The sequence below is a fragment of the Psammomys obesus genome, unplaced genomic scaffold (assembly GCF_907164565.1).
Source record: "Psammomys obesus unplaced genomic scaffold, mPsaObe1.curated_primary_1811, whole genome shotgun sequence".
Taxonomy (NCBI): domain Eukaryota; kingdom Metazoa; phylum Chordata; class Mammalia; order Rodentia; family Muridae; genus Psammomys; species Psammomys obesus.
This window is the reverse complement of record NW_026596131.1, coordinates 2,373,907-2,389,993: the sequence shown is the minus strand read 5'-3', so window position 1 is coordinate 2,389,993 and position 16,087 is coordinate 2,373,907. Positions and strand designations below refer to the sequence as shown.

General features: G+C 44.7%; 3 protein-coding genes across 4 annotated transcripts in view; 1 reads left to right on the top strand and 2 right to left on the bottom strand.

The window, feature by feature from the left end:
• Positions 1 to 1,072, bottom strand: part of Psmc5 (proteasome 26S subunit, ATPase 5) — a 6,392-nt gene extending 5,320 nt beyond the window's left edge. The window contains exons 1-2 of the mRNA XM_055592245.1: positions 983 to 1,072; positions 316 to 387 (exon numbers count right to left, since the gene is read on the bottom strand). Coding sequence (XP_055448220.1) covers positions 316 to 387; positions 983 to 1,036 — 126 coding nt within the window. The 5' untranslated portion in view covers positions 1,037 to 1,072. The remainder of the gene's footprint in view (positions 1 to 315; positions 388 to 982) is intronic.
• A 277-nt stretch (positions 1,073 to 1,349) lies between these two features.
• Positions 1,350 to 7,905, top strand: Ftsj3 (FtsJ RNA 2'-O-methyltransferase 3). Its single transcript, XM_055592243.1, has 21 exons — positions 1,350 to 1,433; positions 1,517 to 1,612; positions 1,783 to 1,888; positions 2,555 to 2,601; positions 2,702 to 2,781; positions 3,318 to 3,417; positions 3,506 to 3,700; positions 3,774 to 3,889; positions 3,988 to 4,092; positions 4,178 to 4,278; positions 4,442 to 4,522; positions 4,612 to 4,743; positions 4,835 to 4,970; positions 5,835 to 6,013; positions 6,112 to 6,229; positions 6,304 to 6,575; positions 6,705 to 6,790; positions 6,879 to 6,978; positions 7,060 to 7,243; positions 7,328 to 7,422; positions 7,518 to 7,905. The coding sequence occupies exons 2-21, from the start codon at positions 1,546 to 1,548 to the stop codon at positions 7,708 to 7,710; spliced, it is 2,493 nt and encodes an 830-aa protein (XP_055448218.1). The 5' UTR covers positions 1,350 to 1,433; positions 1,517 to 1,545; the 3' UTR covers positions 7,711 to 7,905.
• A 107-nt stretch (positions 7,906 to 8,012) lies between these two features.
• The window catches only part of Ddx42 (DEAD-box helicase 42), a 38,030-nt gene continuing 29,955 nt past the window's right edge, over positions 8,013 to 16,087 (bottom strand). For both annotated transcript variants that reach the window (XM_055592241.1, XM_055592242.1), the window contains 5 exons: positions 15,086 to 15,362; positions 13,836 to 14,062; positions 11,440 to 11,550; positions 10,153 to 10,254; positions 8,013 to 9,710 (listed from right to left, as the gene is read on the bottom strand). In XM_055592241.1, the coding sequence (XP_055448216.1) occupies positions 9,036 to 9,710; positions 10,153 to 10,254; positions 11,440 to 11,550; positions 13,836 to 14,062; positions 15,086 to 15,362 (1,392 nt within the window). In that variant the 3' untranslated portion in view covers positions 8,013 to 9,035. The remainder of the gene's footprint in view (positions 9,711 to 10,152; positions 10,255 to 11,439; positions 11,551 to 13,835; positions 14,063 to 15,085; positions 15,363 to 16,087) is intronic.

Genomic DNA, 16,087 nt, shown 5'->3' with positions numbered 1-16,087 from the left:
GAGGCTGCTCAGCAATTAAGAGGGCTTATTGCTTTTGCATGGGGCCTGGCTTTCGTTCTCAGCATGCTTGGCAGCTCCTAACTATCTGTAACTCAAGTTCCAGGGGCTCCATTGCCCTCTTCTGGCCTCCACAGGCACCTGCACACATTAAAAAAAACTTAGGCATACACATATACACGTAATAAATAAACAAACAAAACTACAAAGGAAGATTGGAAAAGAACTCTTCACTTCATTCCCAGGGAAATAATTACTTGCAGAAATCTGCACCCATCAGCTCTCATCCTCCACTAGCTCCTTCTGGTGACTACTCACCTGGAGTTCTTCAATCTTGGACAGATAATATTGGCGAAGTCCACTGCCTGCCTTCCCCTCTTCCAGTTCCATCTGAAGACAAATGCAATTGTTAAACAAGGTCTTAAACTACTATGGGGTCAAGCCAAAATATGTCCAAGGCACTTCTCCATATGGCTTAAAAAAACAAGGACAGAAAAATCTCATTCCCTTTTCCTCAGAAACTGATCTCGACAGGTGAGGTCTACGTGTGTGAACTTCGGCGTCTTAGTCCTAACCCTTCATTTTTTTGAATCCACTAACGGATGCAGTTACCGCCTACCTCCGAAGACTTTTGGGAGGCTCAAGGGGCCGTACACCAACGGTGCGGTTTGCTCTGTGGAAAGAGCTGTACAAACCCAAGATATAACTACTACAGGCAAAGCCAGAACGGAGGGACTGAGTCCAGGTCCGGCCCCAGGCCACTCAGGCTTGCCCAGCTCCTCATTCAATTTCTACCCACCCCTGTCCCGCGTACCTCGGGCGGCGCTGACACAGCAGATCCAGTCCCAAGCAGGATCTAATCTGACGTGGTCCACCCACCTCGGATCCACTCGACCCTCTTGCTCGTGCCCACCCCTCACTTCAGATGATGTGCACCCCGCACTGAGCTGGGGTGGCCGCCCTGCCGCCGCCGCCGGAGCCTTACCTGCTCTGGCCCATCGAGCGCCATCTTCCCTCTTTGAGCAGGGACCGCCGGCATCCAAGTCGCCTTATCACGCAGGCGCGGAGGCGGAAGAGTGCGACCTGGAACACTGCAAAGAAGAGTTCCGGGTCAATGGGCGGGGTGTGTGGCGTGACAATAACAGAGTCTCTACCCGGAGAGACGCTACTGGAGGTCAGTAGCTTTGGGCGGAAGTGAGAAAAAATAGAACTTAGGCTTGTTGCTTCCTAGCGTCTAGGTTAGTAGTTATTGTCCTCGGCCTTCCTAGCCTCCACTTCTAACTGCTAAGACCCGGGACACAAAGTTTTTTGGCCACACTCAAAATGGCGGAAAACCTGAAGCCAGGAACGCCGGAAACGCTAGCGGAAGCGGAAGTACGATTGCTGCCTGCATGTGCTGCTTTGGAAGTACTGAAAACCTGCTATCTAGGGGTCCGGTGAGTGATTGCTTCGCTGCTTGAAGAACCGAAGCAGTATCCAGCGCTTTGGAAGATGTTCTTAACTCTTCCTTTCTCCCTAGAGTGAGTGATATTACTACCCCATCCCGCCATGGGCAAGAAAGGCAAAGTAGGCAAGAGCCGACGGGACAAGTTCTATCACTTGGCCAAGGAGACGGGTGAGTCTGGGTTCTCACTGCATGAACGACTAATCAGCCTGTCCCCTTTTTCTAATACGGATTTTCTTTTTCTTAGAGGGGTTGATGGGGTTCTGAGGCTGTGGAAGTCCTACCAAAAAAAAAGTCTCTGTAAACGTTATTGTTCTATTTTCCCACTCCCTACGATCCAGGTTATCGTTCGCGCTCTGCCTTCAAGTTGATCCAACTCAATCGCCGCTTTCAGTTCCTGCAGAAAGCTCGGGCCTTGCTGGACTTGTGTGCGGCGCCTGGAGGATGGTAACATTTGGCAGGGGGTGCTCGTTTACTTTATTGGTTGTTTTCGTTTTCGAGACAGGGTTTCTGTGTAGCCTTGGCTGTCCTAGACTCGCTTTGTAGACCAGGCAGGCTGGCCTCGAACTCATGGAGATTCGCTTGTCTCTGTCTCCCGAGCGCTGGGATTAAAGGCATGTGCCACCACATTAAGCTGCAGGGGCTATTCTTGCTGGCACCTTCCTGGCCCTGGTTGGCTTTGAGTTGCTTTAGGGGAGGATGGGAACTGGATCTCTATCCACCCCCATTGCAGTAATTACACAATTCAGATTAAATATTCCATAGCACATGCTGCTTCTCTCAAAATTTGAAGGCAGCTTCATTTCCTCCCCCCTTATACTGAGACTGAACCTAAGGACTTTCTCATATTAGATGGTTGCTCTATCGCAGTTATATCCCAAATCCGCTCTGTTATTTCTTGAGACAGGGCCTCATTGAACTTTTGATCATACTGTCTTGCCCTCCGCATGGCAGCAGGCCTGTGCTGCCATGCCCAGCAGTTTGTTTCTTGGTTATAGAGAAGAGTCTTTGAATGTGTGCATAAAGATGTTTAGGCAGTACACTTACCAGGTGCCCCTAGAAGGGGTGAGACGTCAAAGGAGGGAGAGGTGTTTAAATCTGCCCCTTTCACAGGCTGCAGGTGGCTGCCAAGTTTATGCCTGTATCCAGTCTCATTGTGGGTGAGTGACCCTCCAGGTATTTGAGGGGGAGGGAGTGTGAGGTACTGATTTGTCCTACATCCCCATTCACCCTGTAATGCACTGACCTAACTTCTTCCAGGAGTGGACCTGGTTCCAATCAAGCCTCTCCCCAATGTGGTGACTCTCCAGGAAGATATCACAACAGAGCGCTGTAGGCAGGTAATAGAATGTCTCCCTTCTCCTTCCTACCTTTATGAGCTGGCATGCTTTCAATTTACCATGGTTTTTAAGCATATGTCCACAAAGACCCATGACAACCCTTATGTACATTTTCATCTTTACTTACAGCCAAAGTTTTCTTCTTTTCCTTGAGATAGGGTCTTGCAGTATACTTCAGGATAGCTTATAAATAACTATGTAGTCCAGACTGATATGGAACTAAGGATATGGCCTAATTTGACCTTGGTCTTGTAGTCCTTTTGCCTTTGCCTCTTGAGTACTGGAATCTGAGGCAAATGGCACCATGACTGGCAGGGATAGTGCTGGGAATTGGTGGAAGAACTTCAGTAAAGTTCTTTCCCGTGAATTCGTTCTAAGCTTGGTGAAGACAAATACTGTTTGTTGTTGTAGCCTAAATACCTGGCACAGGATGTTGCCAGTGATGGGCACTCAGTAAAGGACTAGATAGATGAACCAGGAATTCTATTCTTAGCCATTATCGTGTTCCATTGCTTTAAACCCTTTATTTTCATTAGGCTCTGAGGAAGGAGCTGAAGACCTGGAAAGTTGATGTTGTGCTCAATGATGGGGCTCCCAATGTTGGGGCTAGTTGGGTCCATGACGCTTACTCACAAGGTACTGGGGCTTGGAGCTGAGGTGGAGGTGGCATGCCCTGCAGCTGCAGAGGTTCTCACGGACTGTCTCTAACACTTTACTCATTTAGCTCACTTAACGCTGATGGCTCTGCGTCTGGCTTGTGACTTTTTGGCCCGTGGTGGTTGTTTCATCACAAAAGTCTTCCGCTCCCGTGACTATCAGCCCCTGCTGTGGATCTTCCAGCAGCTGTTCCACCGTGTCCAGGCCACAAAGCCTCAGGCCTCTCGCCATGAATCTGCAGAAATCTTTGTAGTCTGCCAAGGTGGGACATCACTTCTTCTTGGTGTAGCCTTGTAGTCATGGAAGCACACCTTTGATCTTTCTTCTCTTTTTAGGGTTCCTGGCTCCGGACAAAGTTGACACTAAATTCTTCGATCCCAAGTTTGCCTTTAAGGAAGTTGAAGTTCAGGCTAAAACTGTTACTGAGTTGGTAACAACAAAGAAGCCAAAGGTGGTTTTTGTTATGGTTTTGAGGAATGGGCCCTGAAAACTGGGAAAGTTTGATATCTAAGAAGGGGTTCTCTAATCATCTTTATTCCCCTTCCTAAGGCGGAAGGCTATGCTGAGGGTGACCTCACCCTTTACCACCGAACTTCAGTCACTGACTTCTTGCGAGCTGCCAATCCTGTTGACTTCCTCTCCAAGGCCAGCGAAGTGAGTTTTCAGATTGAGGGTAGTACAAGGGAGCCACAGAAACATGGCCAAAAAATCCCATTTCATTCCTTTTCCTCACAAACAGATCTCAATAGATGATGAAGAGTTGGCACAACACCCTGCTACAACCGAGGATATAAAAGCATGCTGTCAGGATATCAAAGTGCTGGGGCGCAAGGAACTTAGGTACACAGGTGTAATGGCATCATGATGTTGAACTCTGGGGACAGGGATTCGGTTAAGTTTACATACAGCTGAAGTCTGAAATTTGGAGTGTGGACTTTCAGGAAGAAGACAGGGACAAAGATGGAGATGGTATGATTAGTCAGTAATAGTATTTCTTGGGTAGGTCTCTACTGAATTGGAGAACAAAGCTTCGGCGATATGTGGCTAAAAAGCTGAAGGAGCAAGCAAAGGCACTGGACATCAGGTGAGGAAGTAACCGGGTTAGGGTTAGGGATGGCTGGGTTTTGGGCCATCCCTGGGAAAATAAGCAAACTCTTTGGGCTGGTTTGTTAGCCTCAGCTCAGAAGAAGAAGGTGATGAGGAAGAGCCAATAGCTGAGACAAAGCAGGCCTCGGAAGAGGAGGAGGAGCAGCTTAACCGGACCCTGGCAGAGATGAAAGCCCAAGAGGTGGCAGAACTAAAGAGGTGAGTATGAGGAAGAATACAAGGAGATGGTAAAAGGCACTGGATTTTTGGAGACAGGCAGGTTAAATCCCTCCACTGTGTATCTGTTAAGGAAGAAAAAGAAATTGCTTCGTGAGCAGAGGAAGCAGCGGGAACGTGTAGAGCTAAAGATGGATCTGCCTGGGGTTTCCATTGCAGATGAGGGAGAGACAGGCATGTTCTCCCTGCGTACCATCCGGGGTCAGCAGGTAAGTGGGAAGAAATGAGTAAGAGTCAGTTTGAGGGCTTGGAGGTTGGGGAAATGTTGAAGCGATCATGAGATTTGGATACTGTATTCACATACAAGTCAGTAAGGGGAATGAAACTATTCTGTGACTCAAATGCTAAAAGGAAACATGCACGATAAAATGAAATCAGTAAGATTTGTAAGACCAAGTATGAAGACCAAGAATGTACATTACAGACCAGATTCCAAGGGGGCACAGTTGTCTTCACTTCACTGGGTCTAAGGAGCACCTTGCATTGTGTTGCTGGGTGGTGCTTCCGCCAAGTACTTAAAAACAGTAAAAGCAGTCTCACAGCAGAATGAGCTTTTGTGGTAAAAACAGTCTTTGTGACATAGGAGAGGCAATAGAGCAGGAACTGTTTTTAGCTCCAACTCCACCTGAGTTAATGTAACTTTTAACTGTGTACTTTCTCCATCTGTTTTCATTTGTTAAACAAGAATATACCATATCCACTGCACATTGTATGGAGAATTAAAAAAAAAAAAATCCCTAGAATGTTGTGATAGACACTCAAATAGCACTCTGTCCACTGTGAGAATAGGTTTTCAGGTTGTGAGTAGTTCAGTTTGATGCATGCTGTCTGGTTATTCCTTTACTTGTGACCAGATGTACAGATGTGAATTCACGTATTTCAAGTGGCTTCTTAATATATTTGTAAACTCATCAGTATGTAGATCTGTGCTCTGGACTCCTGTGCCAAACAGGAGCTAATGTTTGGCAGTATTCTTTCTTACTGCTAGAGCTGACGATGAACTAAGTTAATGGACATGAGAAAATGCACTGTGTTGCCTTTAAGTACTTGACTCCATTCCTCTTGAACTTCAGTTGTTAGAGGAAGTAACACAAGGAGACATGAACGCTGCAGACACCTTTCTGTCTGATCTGCCAAGGGATGACATCTATGTATCAGATGCTGAGGATGATGACACTTCTCTGGAAAGTGACCTGGATTCAGAAGAGCTGGCAGGAGTCAGGACACATTCTGATCTGAAGGAGCAGAAGTGGTAAGAGCTGTCTGTATGAGAGGAAATGCTGCTACCCCGAAATAGAATTAGTGTGGGAATTGACAGAAGCTTCATCTCACTTTCCTTCGTGTCTACAGCTTGCGGTTTGCTCAAGTAGATGACAGTAAAGAAGAGGAAGGAGAGAATCCATTGCTGGTACCACTGGAAGAAAAGGCAGTGCTGCAGGAAGAGCAAGCTAACCTGTGGTTTTCCAAGGTAAAGCTAGAGAGACTGTTGGGACACCGGCATTCCCGGGGTCTCTGAGGAGTTGCTGAGATTTTCTTACACAGGATGGCTTCAGTGGGATTGAGGATGATGCTGATGAGGCTCTGGAGATCAGTCAGGCACAGATACTGTACAAGAGCCGTCGGAAGGAGCAGCAGCCATCAGAACCACCTCCACCACCTTCTCATTTGAAGACTGAGAAACCCCCCCAGGGCCAGAATGAGGTCCCCAAGGAGACAGAGGCTGTTTCGGGGACAAAAGCTGTTACTGACCCTGAAGGGGAGGACAGAGACAACAGCTCGGATAGTGATAGCAGCAGTAGTGAGGATGAAGAAAGGTAAGTGAATGTAACTGATGGATTTCTGTGCAATTTCATTAGGTTTAAATGAGTAAAGTTGAAGCACGATGGAGTTTCATCACCTCGGACGGGTGGAGTAAGCAAGCACAATTTTGCCTTCTTCCACAGTTGGAAAGCAGCCTGTGGTGTGAAGCGAAGCCGTGGTTCTAAGGCAGATGATGATGGGTTTGAGGTAGTGCCTATTGAGGACCCAGGTAAGGAGTATGTACACGTTGGAGAGAGAAACCAGTGCAAGTTTCAGCAATGAGAATTGGGCTTTGACTTTGGTCTTTCCCTCTCTAGTTAAACATCGAATTCTGGACCCTGAAGGCCTTGCTCTAGGTGCTGTTATTGCCTCTTCCAAAAAGGCAAAGAGAGACCTTATAGATAACTCCTTCAACCGGTAAGGGGCCAGAACATCAGGAAGTGCGGTGGACTACAGGAAAGTAACAGGTGTTTACAGCCTGGTGTCCTCTATACTCAGATATGCATTCAATGAAGATGAAGGGGAGCTTCCAGAGTGGTTTGTGCAGGAAGAGAAGCAGCACCGGATACGCCAGCTGCCTGTTGACAAGAAGGAGGTGGAGCATTACCGGAAACGCTGGCGGGAAATCAACGCACGGCCCATTAAGAAAGTAGCTGAGGCCAAGGCCAGAAAGAAACGGAGGGTAAGTAGCTGAGACTGCCTGAGGTTAGGAGTTGTGGAGGAAAGACGCAGAGTAAGAAGTCACCTAACCGAGGTTCCCTCCCAGATGCTGAAGAAGCTGGAGCAGACAAAGAAGAAGGCAGAAGCTGTGGTGAACACCGTGGATATCTCGGAGCGAGAGAAGGTGGCACAGCTGCGAAGGTAATTTGGCAAAGAATAGCCACAAAGACACCGGATTAAATAGAGTTCTAGAAAAAGAGTGAGCAGACCTTTTAACCTATTTCATTTTTTTATAGTCTCTACAAGAAGGCTGGACTTGGCAAGGAGAAACGCCAGGTCACCTATGTTGTAGCCAAAAAAGGTGTAGGCCGTAAGGTTCGGAGGCCAGCTGGAGTCAGAGGTCATTTCAAGGTAGTGGACTCTAGGATGAAGAAGGACCAGAGAGCACAGCAACGTAAGGAACAGAAGAAAAAACACAAGCGGAAATGAGCGGTGTTGTCTGGAGAGACTGAAAACCAGGAAGATGTGGTATACGGTTTACTCTGGTGGTCTGACAATTGCTGGGTACATACAATTGTCCATGTAAAGCACCAAGGAAATATTTTTCATGACAGACTGACACCCACTCTTCCACAAAGAACTTGGGATGGAAGCAATTTTTTCATAATAAACCTTAGAGGGAAATTCAGTGTTGATGGCCTTTTGTTGTGTAGCCTTACATTGATAATGTGGTTCTTTTGAGTCCTCTCCCACCCTTTTCCACTGTTTGAATAAAAAGATAATAGAAGAGATAACGTTTCTGATAGTTTAATAAGCAAGCACTTCCCCACATTTCACATCATGGGCTGCACTGTTCCAAGCCATAATTTAATATGTAGCAACTACTGTAGGTAGAAACGACAGCCCTCAGGTCCCAGTAGTAAAACATTTACTATCGAGCAAGCAGAGAGGAATGCACATCTTAAAGAAACCTTCACAAAAATCACAAAATTCAAAGTTTGTGCATTTCTTTTCCTTTATAAACGAGATAAAACAAAAATCAGAATCATTTCAGCAAAAGACTTTTACTACTATTGGAGAAAGTTAAAAAAAAAAATACAATGAAATAGACACTTTAAAAGCTACTGTTGGGGTTGGTTTCTAATGATAAATTTAGCAGTGTTCCAGGCCTGGATAATCCTGGAATTTTTCCAAGATGATCATTCCTTCAGTCCTAACTGCTTAGGATTTCAAAGCCTGAGTCTGGAAGGCTGTCTGTCTTTCCTGCATGTCTCAGGGCTGGAAAACAAAGCTGTCTGGGGAACCTGAGTATCAGGCATCGCCTCTGCAAACATCTGAAAGCACCAAACTGCTTCCCAAGCATCCCCAACAGGGTCAAAGGTTTGCAGAAGCCAACTCCAAAAAAAAAAAAAACAAAAACGGGGCTGCCTGGCCATAGCTAAGAAAAAAAATCCAACTTATAGATGTTTATAAGGTGACATTTTAGTAAAAAATATAAGCTATTATAAACTAGAGTGAGTTCTGTGCCCTATAAGGCCCTTTCTCCCTCAGTATCTTCCACTTACCCTCCTTAAAAACTCACCCAGAACAAACAAAAGCCTCCCAGCTCTTTGCTTTCCAGGACCAACTCAGGTTCCCAAGAAAACATCTGAATGAATACCACGTGAAGGTATAATGTCTCCAGCTCCAGTTCTCCACCAAGGGCAGGGGGTCTGTACATCATGGACCCCAACCCAGCCCTGAGACACCTAGTTACCAAATCTTTCTAAAAATAAAATTAAAGACAACTGATCACACCCATTTTCACATACCCTCTAACTGTCCCATCGACTTTTCTTGCGTTTGGGTGGCTCTGGAACAGCAAAACCATCAGGGGTCTTATCTGTCTTGCTGTCCATTCTGTCCATCTTGCTGCTGTCCACCTTGGGGTCCATCTTGTTTTCACGATTAAAGCTTTCTTTCCTGCTTTCTCCATTCCTACCATCATTTGCACCTCGGCTCTCTCCATGTCTGCCGGCACTTCCCCCATGCCTGGTCTCTCCATGTCGGTGGCCATCAGTATGACGGCTACTGCTTTCTGGGTAACGATATCCATCTCCATGGCGGCCACCATCGCCATGCCGATTGCCACCATCTCCATGACTATGCCGGCCACCACCCCGGTTCTCAGTATATCTCTCTCTTTTCCCGTTGCCACCCCCAATCCCTTCACGGCTGTTACTTCCTGAAGCTGTATTGTTGACACCTTGGGCTCCAACAGAAGGGTAGGTCACTGGGGCACTGCTGATATTCCCAGAACTGCTGAAGCCTGGGATGCTCTTGGTAGCACTGGGGATGGGGCTGTCAGGACTGTTATGGCCCTGCTGTGCTGAATTAGTTGGAACAGAATTTAAGCTTCCTGCACTAGTCCATCCACTTGCCCCGGCAGCAGAGCTTCCGGCCTTTTGATTGCTTAGACTGGCTGCAACAAAGTGACTCTTGTACTGGGACTGAAAGAGAAGGAAATCAAGAATGAGTACAGCAAAATCTTGAGTATACAAATATGTTTGGCAATGACACAGTACACTCCACATGCATATCCAGGCAGGTCACTTGCATGTGAAATCCAAGTAAACAGAAGGCTCTAAATCTAACATGAAACAGACTCAACTTTCTCAGGGAGGGTCCCTCACTCTTCCAAGAGTTACTGTTAAAAGCTTTTTTAAATAATTTTACGTTTTATAAGCATTTTGCCTGTGTGCTGTGTAGGCCAGAAGAGGGTGTCAAGATTCCCTGGAATTGAATCAAAGATGGTTGTAAACTGCCATGTGGGTACTGGGAAAACAAACCTGGATCCTTAGCAAAAACACATGTGCTCTTAACCACTGAACCAGCTCTTCAGGCCCCCCCCCCCCCCCCCAAAGCTTTTAAAATGGAAGGCTTATTTCAGACCTGAAAAGCTGCTTTCATTGCTGTCAGCCTATCTCCCATGGCTCCAGTGGAGGGCTTGTAGGCTTCATAATTGCTCATTACATTGTTATTATTTCCTCGGTCCTAAAAACAAACATACTTATTAGAAAAGCAGCTGCCACAGCCAGCCACATCACACTAAGAACCCTGGTCCAGGGCTGCGGTAGGCACTTGGCTCTTCTTTTAGAAGTTACTTCCTTTGGGAGAAAAGGTCCAATGGAGAGGTATTTAAAAATGCCTGAGTCCCTCAACCCAGTAAATTATTTCTGGAAAATAACCCCAATGATCAGAATGCTATCAAATAGCCACTATATGATTATATATTTTATCAACATTCTAAAAAGTGAAAACATTAAAGATGAAAAATGTAGCTTCACAGGATCTGAAGCAACACCATTAAATATCTAAATCTCTAGCTCAGCATTTGCTGCTTTGTAACTTTGTTCCATTAACTGTACTCATTTATATCAGTGAAAGACTGAAATACTTGGAGTGGCCCTGGCACATTTAAAGTGCTCAATAATTACACGAATCACTAATACTTCCACAATCAACATTACTGTAATATGGGGAAATACTATTTATCAATGATGCCAAATTAACACTAATATGCTCCATAAAAGCATACTGACAGCCTTGTTCCCTGGCATTAAGAATCACTATGACAATGAACAGGCAAGCCAGTGAGTGAGTACTTTATCTTTAACTGATCTGTGAGACTGCCTAGGTCTTCTCAAATCCTTCTGACCAAAGTTTTCAGAGTTATAGAGACCATTTCTGAGTACTGTTCTAGCTAAGGAACCTAGTGTCTCCTAAGCAACAGACTACAAATCAGTATAGAAAGGTTCTTGACTGCTGCAAGCCAGGCGGTGATGAGGCACGACTTTAATCTTAGCACCTGGGAGGCAAAGACAGGCAGATCTCCGAGGCCAGCCTTGTCTAGAGTAAGTTCTAGGATCGCCAAGGCTACACACAGAAACCTGTCTCTAAACCAAATCAAACAAAACACTGCAATCATTTGGGGCAAATTATACATATATGTCAGCTGCGCCCTGTGTCATTAGAACACTGAAATTTTAGCTGCATTCAAGCTAGACCAACTTCCCGAGCAAGCCTAGTCAGTCAAGCACACACATACCTTTCCCACAGCAGCTTCAACTGCGATGACTCACATCAGCAGATTAAATACACATCCCCTGGACTCAGGAGGCTTTCAAGAACATCAAACACCATGATTTAAGACAGAGGACTGCTATGGCATGAACTCACCGAATTCTCAGAGCCTAGCCCAGGCCGCTCTCTATAGCCCAAGCCTCCTCCACCAATGTTCAGCTTTTTGCCTTTCCCCCCTTTGAAGCGAGATTTCCGAAACCAGGCATTCTGCAAAGAACATAATTCAAGGTTAAGCTCACAAAGGAAGAAAAGGCCAAAGAAAGCAGACAAGTAGGAAGGAAGAATTTTCTGGTTCATCTTTAGTTGATGCTTTTTTGACAAGAGTGACCATTCATAGTAAAGTTCCTAACTTGGGCTTTTTGAGGTCACAGATGACCCTGAAACTCTGAACCTTCTGCTACCGCTTCCTAAGAACTGGGAGTACAACTACTTGCCACCACGCAGTTTATGTGGCACTAGGGATTGAATCTAGTCAGGCGCTGTAACACCTCCAACTCCAGCCTGGCTTCTTTTTGGTAGCTCACACACCAAATTTATCAGCGTGTTCAGATGATTATCTAAGGTTTCCTTTACTATTCCTACCTCTAGCCTCCTGGAAGAAAAGTGACTAATAAACATTAAATGTAAAATAGTTACTCTGGCCATGTCTAACCAAATTATGTTTATTTGTGTGAGTGTGTATGTGTGTGTGTGTGTGTATCTGTCTGTGTGGGTTTATTTTCACAAAGAGCATGGCAGTGTCTACAGAAGCCAGAGGGCATTGAAACCCCTGGGATGGGAGTTATAGGTGGTTGTGAGCCACCTGATGTGGATGCTGGGAACTGAACCAGGGTCTTCTACAAGAACAGTAAGTACTCTTAAACACTGAGCCATTTCTCCAGCCCTATATTTTATTTAACCCAGTGGTTCTCTACCTTTTTAATGCTTCAACCCTTTAATAGATTTCCTCATGTTGTGGTGACCCTAAACCATAAAATTATTTTTTGCTGCTACTTCATAACTAATTTTTCTATTGTTATGAATCATAATATAAATATTTGTGTTTTCTGATGGTCTTAGGTGACCCCAGTGAAAAGTTCCTTTGACCCCCCGCCCCCGCCAAAAGGGATCACAACCCAGAGATTGAGAACTACTGTCTTAACCCACAAATATATAAATACCATTGAACATAAACTTACATAGTTAGGAGCAAAGCTTTATAAAAAAATGGACACATTCAGAAATGAGGTGGGGGGTGGTGGTAAAATAAGACTTATTAAGAGCTGACTTTAGCCAGGCTTGGTGGTGCACACCTTTAATCCCAGCACTTGGAAAGCAGAGGCATGTGGATATCTGTCAGTTAAAGTCAGCTAAGTCTACATAGTGAGTTCCAGGACAACCAGGGCCACACAGTGAAACCCTGCCTCAAAACAAGAAACAAGCATAATGCAAACATCACAGTGTTAAAGCTTCACCTGAGAATTACATACTGTTTATCTGAATACTTGACAAGTAGGGCAGGCTTGGTAAAGGTACTCAGCACAGAAAGCCTAAGATGTAAAAAGGTATAGGAAAACACCACGGAAACTATCCTTCTTAGAATTTTAATTCAGTTTTGCTCTACAACAAGGAAAGGGAAGAAGACCATCATTCTCCTCTCTTCTGCATTGTAATTTTTTATTACTCCAGTTACAAACAAGGGTGTTCCCAAAAGTCCAGCAGTGCTACATACAGGCTAAAACAACCAAGTGGACTGGCCTGAGTCAAATAGACATCTCCTTCTATCAAAACTTGTCTTGAGGAACAGAAAAAAGAATGTTCGCCTGGTATACACCAGAGCCTGAGTTTAATCTCTAGCATTGCAATAAAAACAAAACAAACTGTCCTGAATCCATTTGTTATTTGAGAACTGCATGAAATAAGTGATTCAAGGTGTAATTTGACATAATGCCTTACTAATTTTAGAACAGAGCAAATCTGGAAGTGGGTAATCAGTATGGCCAGAGATGTAAAACGTTAAAATGTAAGAAATACTTAAAGCCCACCATTACAGAGGCAGGGGTGTAGTTCAGTGATACAGCATTTGTCTAGCATGTGCAAAAAACCCTGGATTCAATCCACAGTAGCAAAAACAAAAAAGAAATAAAACAAACATAAGCATCACACAACTATTTCCTTAATAGACAAACAAACCACTACATATTTTTAGCCCTGAAAAAGATAAGACTTGGGGAAAAGGAACAGGTGAGAACTATGGGCATCTTTTGAGATTAAACGTGTGCTGTAGGGCAAGCAGACAGAAGGTAAAGAAACAGGCTTTAGCCCAAAGAAAGCAGAAGCTTTTCAACAGAAAAGAACACACACATGAATTTCAACATCCCATGCTAACAATCTACATACTCACCATACTCTTCCTGCCCATTTTCTTTTCAAGCTCTTGTCATCTCCCTTGCCTGCTGACCCTCCTTATTCACTTGTATAATTTCTATCAATTTTAAATGCCCAACCCTCACCTGCATTGCAAGATCTAACAGTTCCTTAGAAACATGTTGGTTGGCTCCTTCCAGGTTCCGTACAAGATCACCAGCAAAATTGCTGTCCTTTGGCGTCAGTAAGGTATAGGCCACGCCCTTTTCACCAGCTCTGCCTGTCCGGCCAATTCTGTGAGTATGGGTATCAATATCTCGTGCTACATCATAGTTAATGACTGTCTTTATTGAAGGGATATCCAGACCACGGGCTGAAATAAAAAGTATTCAGATTCTTTTACTTTTTGCCTGCAGTTAACAACAACAACAAAATAAAAGTAACTAGAAGTGCTAAATTTAAGACCATGAATTTCTTTTATCCAGGTAAGCTCATGGGTATGAAGCCAAGAGTAAAAACTAATTCACACTACTGGGAGTAATATGAAAAAAAAAAAAAAAAAAAAAAAAAATATATATATATATATATATATATATATATATATATATATACACACACACAGGATAATTTTACTGGAATGATACCTGTAATCCCAATACTTGAAAAGACTGAAGCAGGAGGAATAGAGCTCAAGGTCACTTGGGCCACATCAAAAATAAAAACAGAAGCCAGGTGTGGTGACACACACCTTTGATCCCAATGCTGAGGAGGCAGAGGCAGGTGGATCTCTTGAGTTTGAGGCTAGCCTGGTCTACAGAGCGAGCTCCAGGACAGCCAGGACTGCACAGAGAAACTCTGTCTTGAAATAATACCCCCCACCCCAATCACACAAATTAGCCTTCCAGGGGTTGTAATTCAGTTAGTAGTGTGTTTGCACAAAGACGTGAGTTCAGGACCCAGAATCTGTGCCTGTGTGCATGCATATATCACAGCATATTAACAGAGGAGAGAGAAGAGCTTGTGGGAGTCAGTTTTCTCCTTCCACTATATTTGAACACCAAGCTCAGCCTATCAGAGTTGGTTGGCAAGTACTCAATGAACCATCTTGCAGGTCCAAAAAAATTAGTTTTTAAGGGTAGCTGCTAAACTTAGCAGAAGTTAAGCCAAAACTCCTGTTACTAATTTAAGATTCTGTAGTAGACATGAGGGTGTAACTGTTCTGAAAGGGTACTTTGATGAAAGAGAACAGTAAGTGACAGTGGTCACAGAGCTGCTGTTCCACAGACAATACAGTGGGCATGCTCCACTACATGACCAAATGCTGTAGGTGTTATTACAGGGTAGACCAATACCCATATAAAAAAGGCTGAGGTTATAGTGAAATCCATTCTCTTACCTGCAACATCAGTGGCCACCAGGACGGGGATGTCCTTTTTCTTAAAATCTGAAATGACCTTGTTTCTTTCACTCTGATCCATGTCCCCGTGGAGCAGACCAAGATTATGACCCTCCTGCTTAAGGTTATTGGCTAGTTCTTCAGCATTGGCTTTTTTAGTAACAAACAGGAGGACGCTCCCTGAAGAAGTAAACTCTACCAGACGCCGAGTAAGCCAGTTCCATTTACTAGGCCCAGAATGGAGTATCTCCACAATCTGCGTAACATCTTCATTTGCCTGAGAGAAATAAAATAAACAACTGTGACACGGTGCCACAAGGTACGTTCAAGACTAGGTATGATAGTTCCTGCCTGCATGGAAACAGCCCTGCAACACCCTCATGTCTTTGGTCTTCCTTTAGTACGTCAAACACAACTTAAAACTTACTATTCTTTCAAGACACCCTGCTCATCAACTTCCCACAGTATGTTCACATCTAACTTGTATGCCCCAATAATCTGTAATGATTGTTATATGCCTTTTTTTTTTTTTTTTTTTTTAACAGATCCTGTCTTGGGTTTATCTGTTAAAACAGCATAGGACACTGGGCATCTGTAAATAGCGTGTAGGTGGGTGTGTCTTCACATTAACAGAAGCCTTTCCTATGGGGCCTTCACAGGTGCCTGGGAACCTTTGGGAGCCTTAGCTGGAGCTGCGGCCTCTGCCTTGGTATGAACCTTGGGCTTTGGTTGGCAGAGCCTATGACCCTTGGCCGTGTAGCTTTGAACCTGCTTCCCAAGCTTGGGGTGAGTGATGAAAGCCAGATGGCTGAGTTTGCGGCTAGGGCCCTTTGGCATCTTGGGCTTAACAGCTGCAAGCTTCACAAGGGCCTTGATGGCCTCTGCTCATGCACTCATTGTCTTTGCGTTGTTTGCCTGCAGCTTCTTCAGGCCTTTCTTGGTGTGCTTCTTGGCAAATCGCATGTCAAGAACTTGGGGTCCACCCCCTTAAGAGATTCGTAT

Bases quoted from the DNA above. Each gene is read 5' to 3' on its own strand.
- Ftsj3 (XM_055592243.1), top strand. From the start codon at position 1,546: ATGGGCAAGAAAGGCAAAGTAGGCAAGAGCCGACGGGACAAGTTCTAT. The intron at 4,971-5,834 runs GTAAGTGGGAAG...CTTGAACTTCAG, and splicing joins GTACCATCCGGGGTCAGCAG to TTGTTAGAGGAAGTAACACA. The intron at 6,230-6,303 runs GTAAAGCTAGAG...TTTCTTACACAG, and splicing joins CTAACCTGTGGTTTTCCAAG to GATGGCTTCAGTGGGATTGA.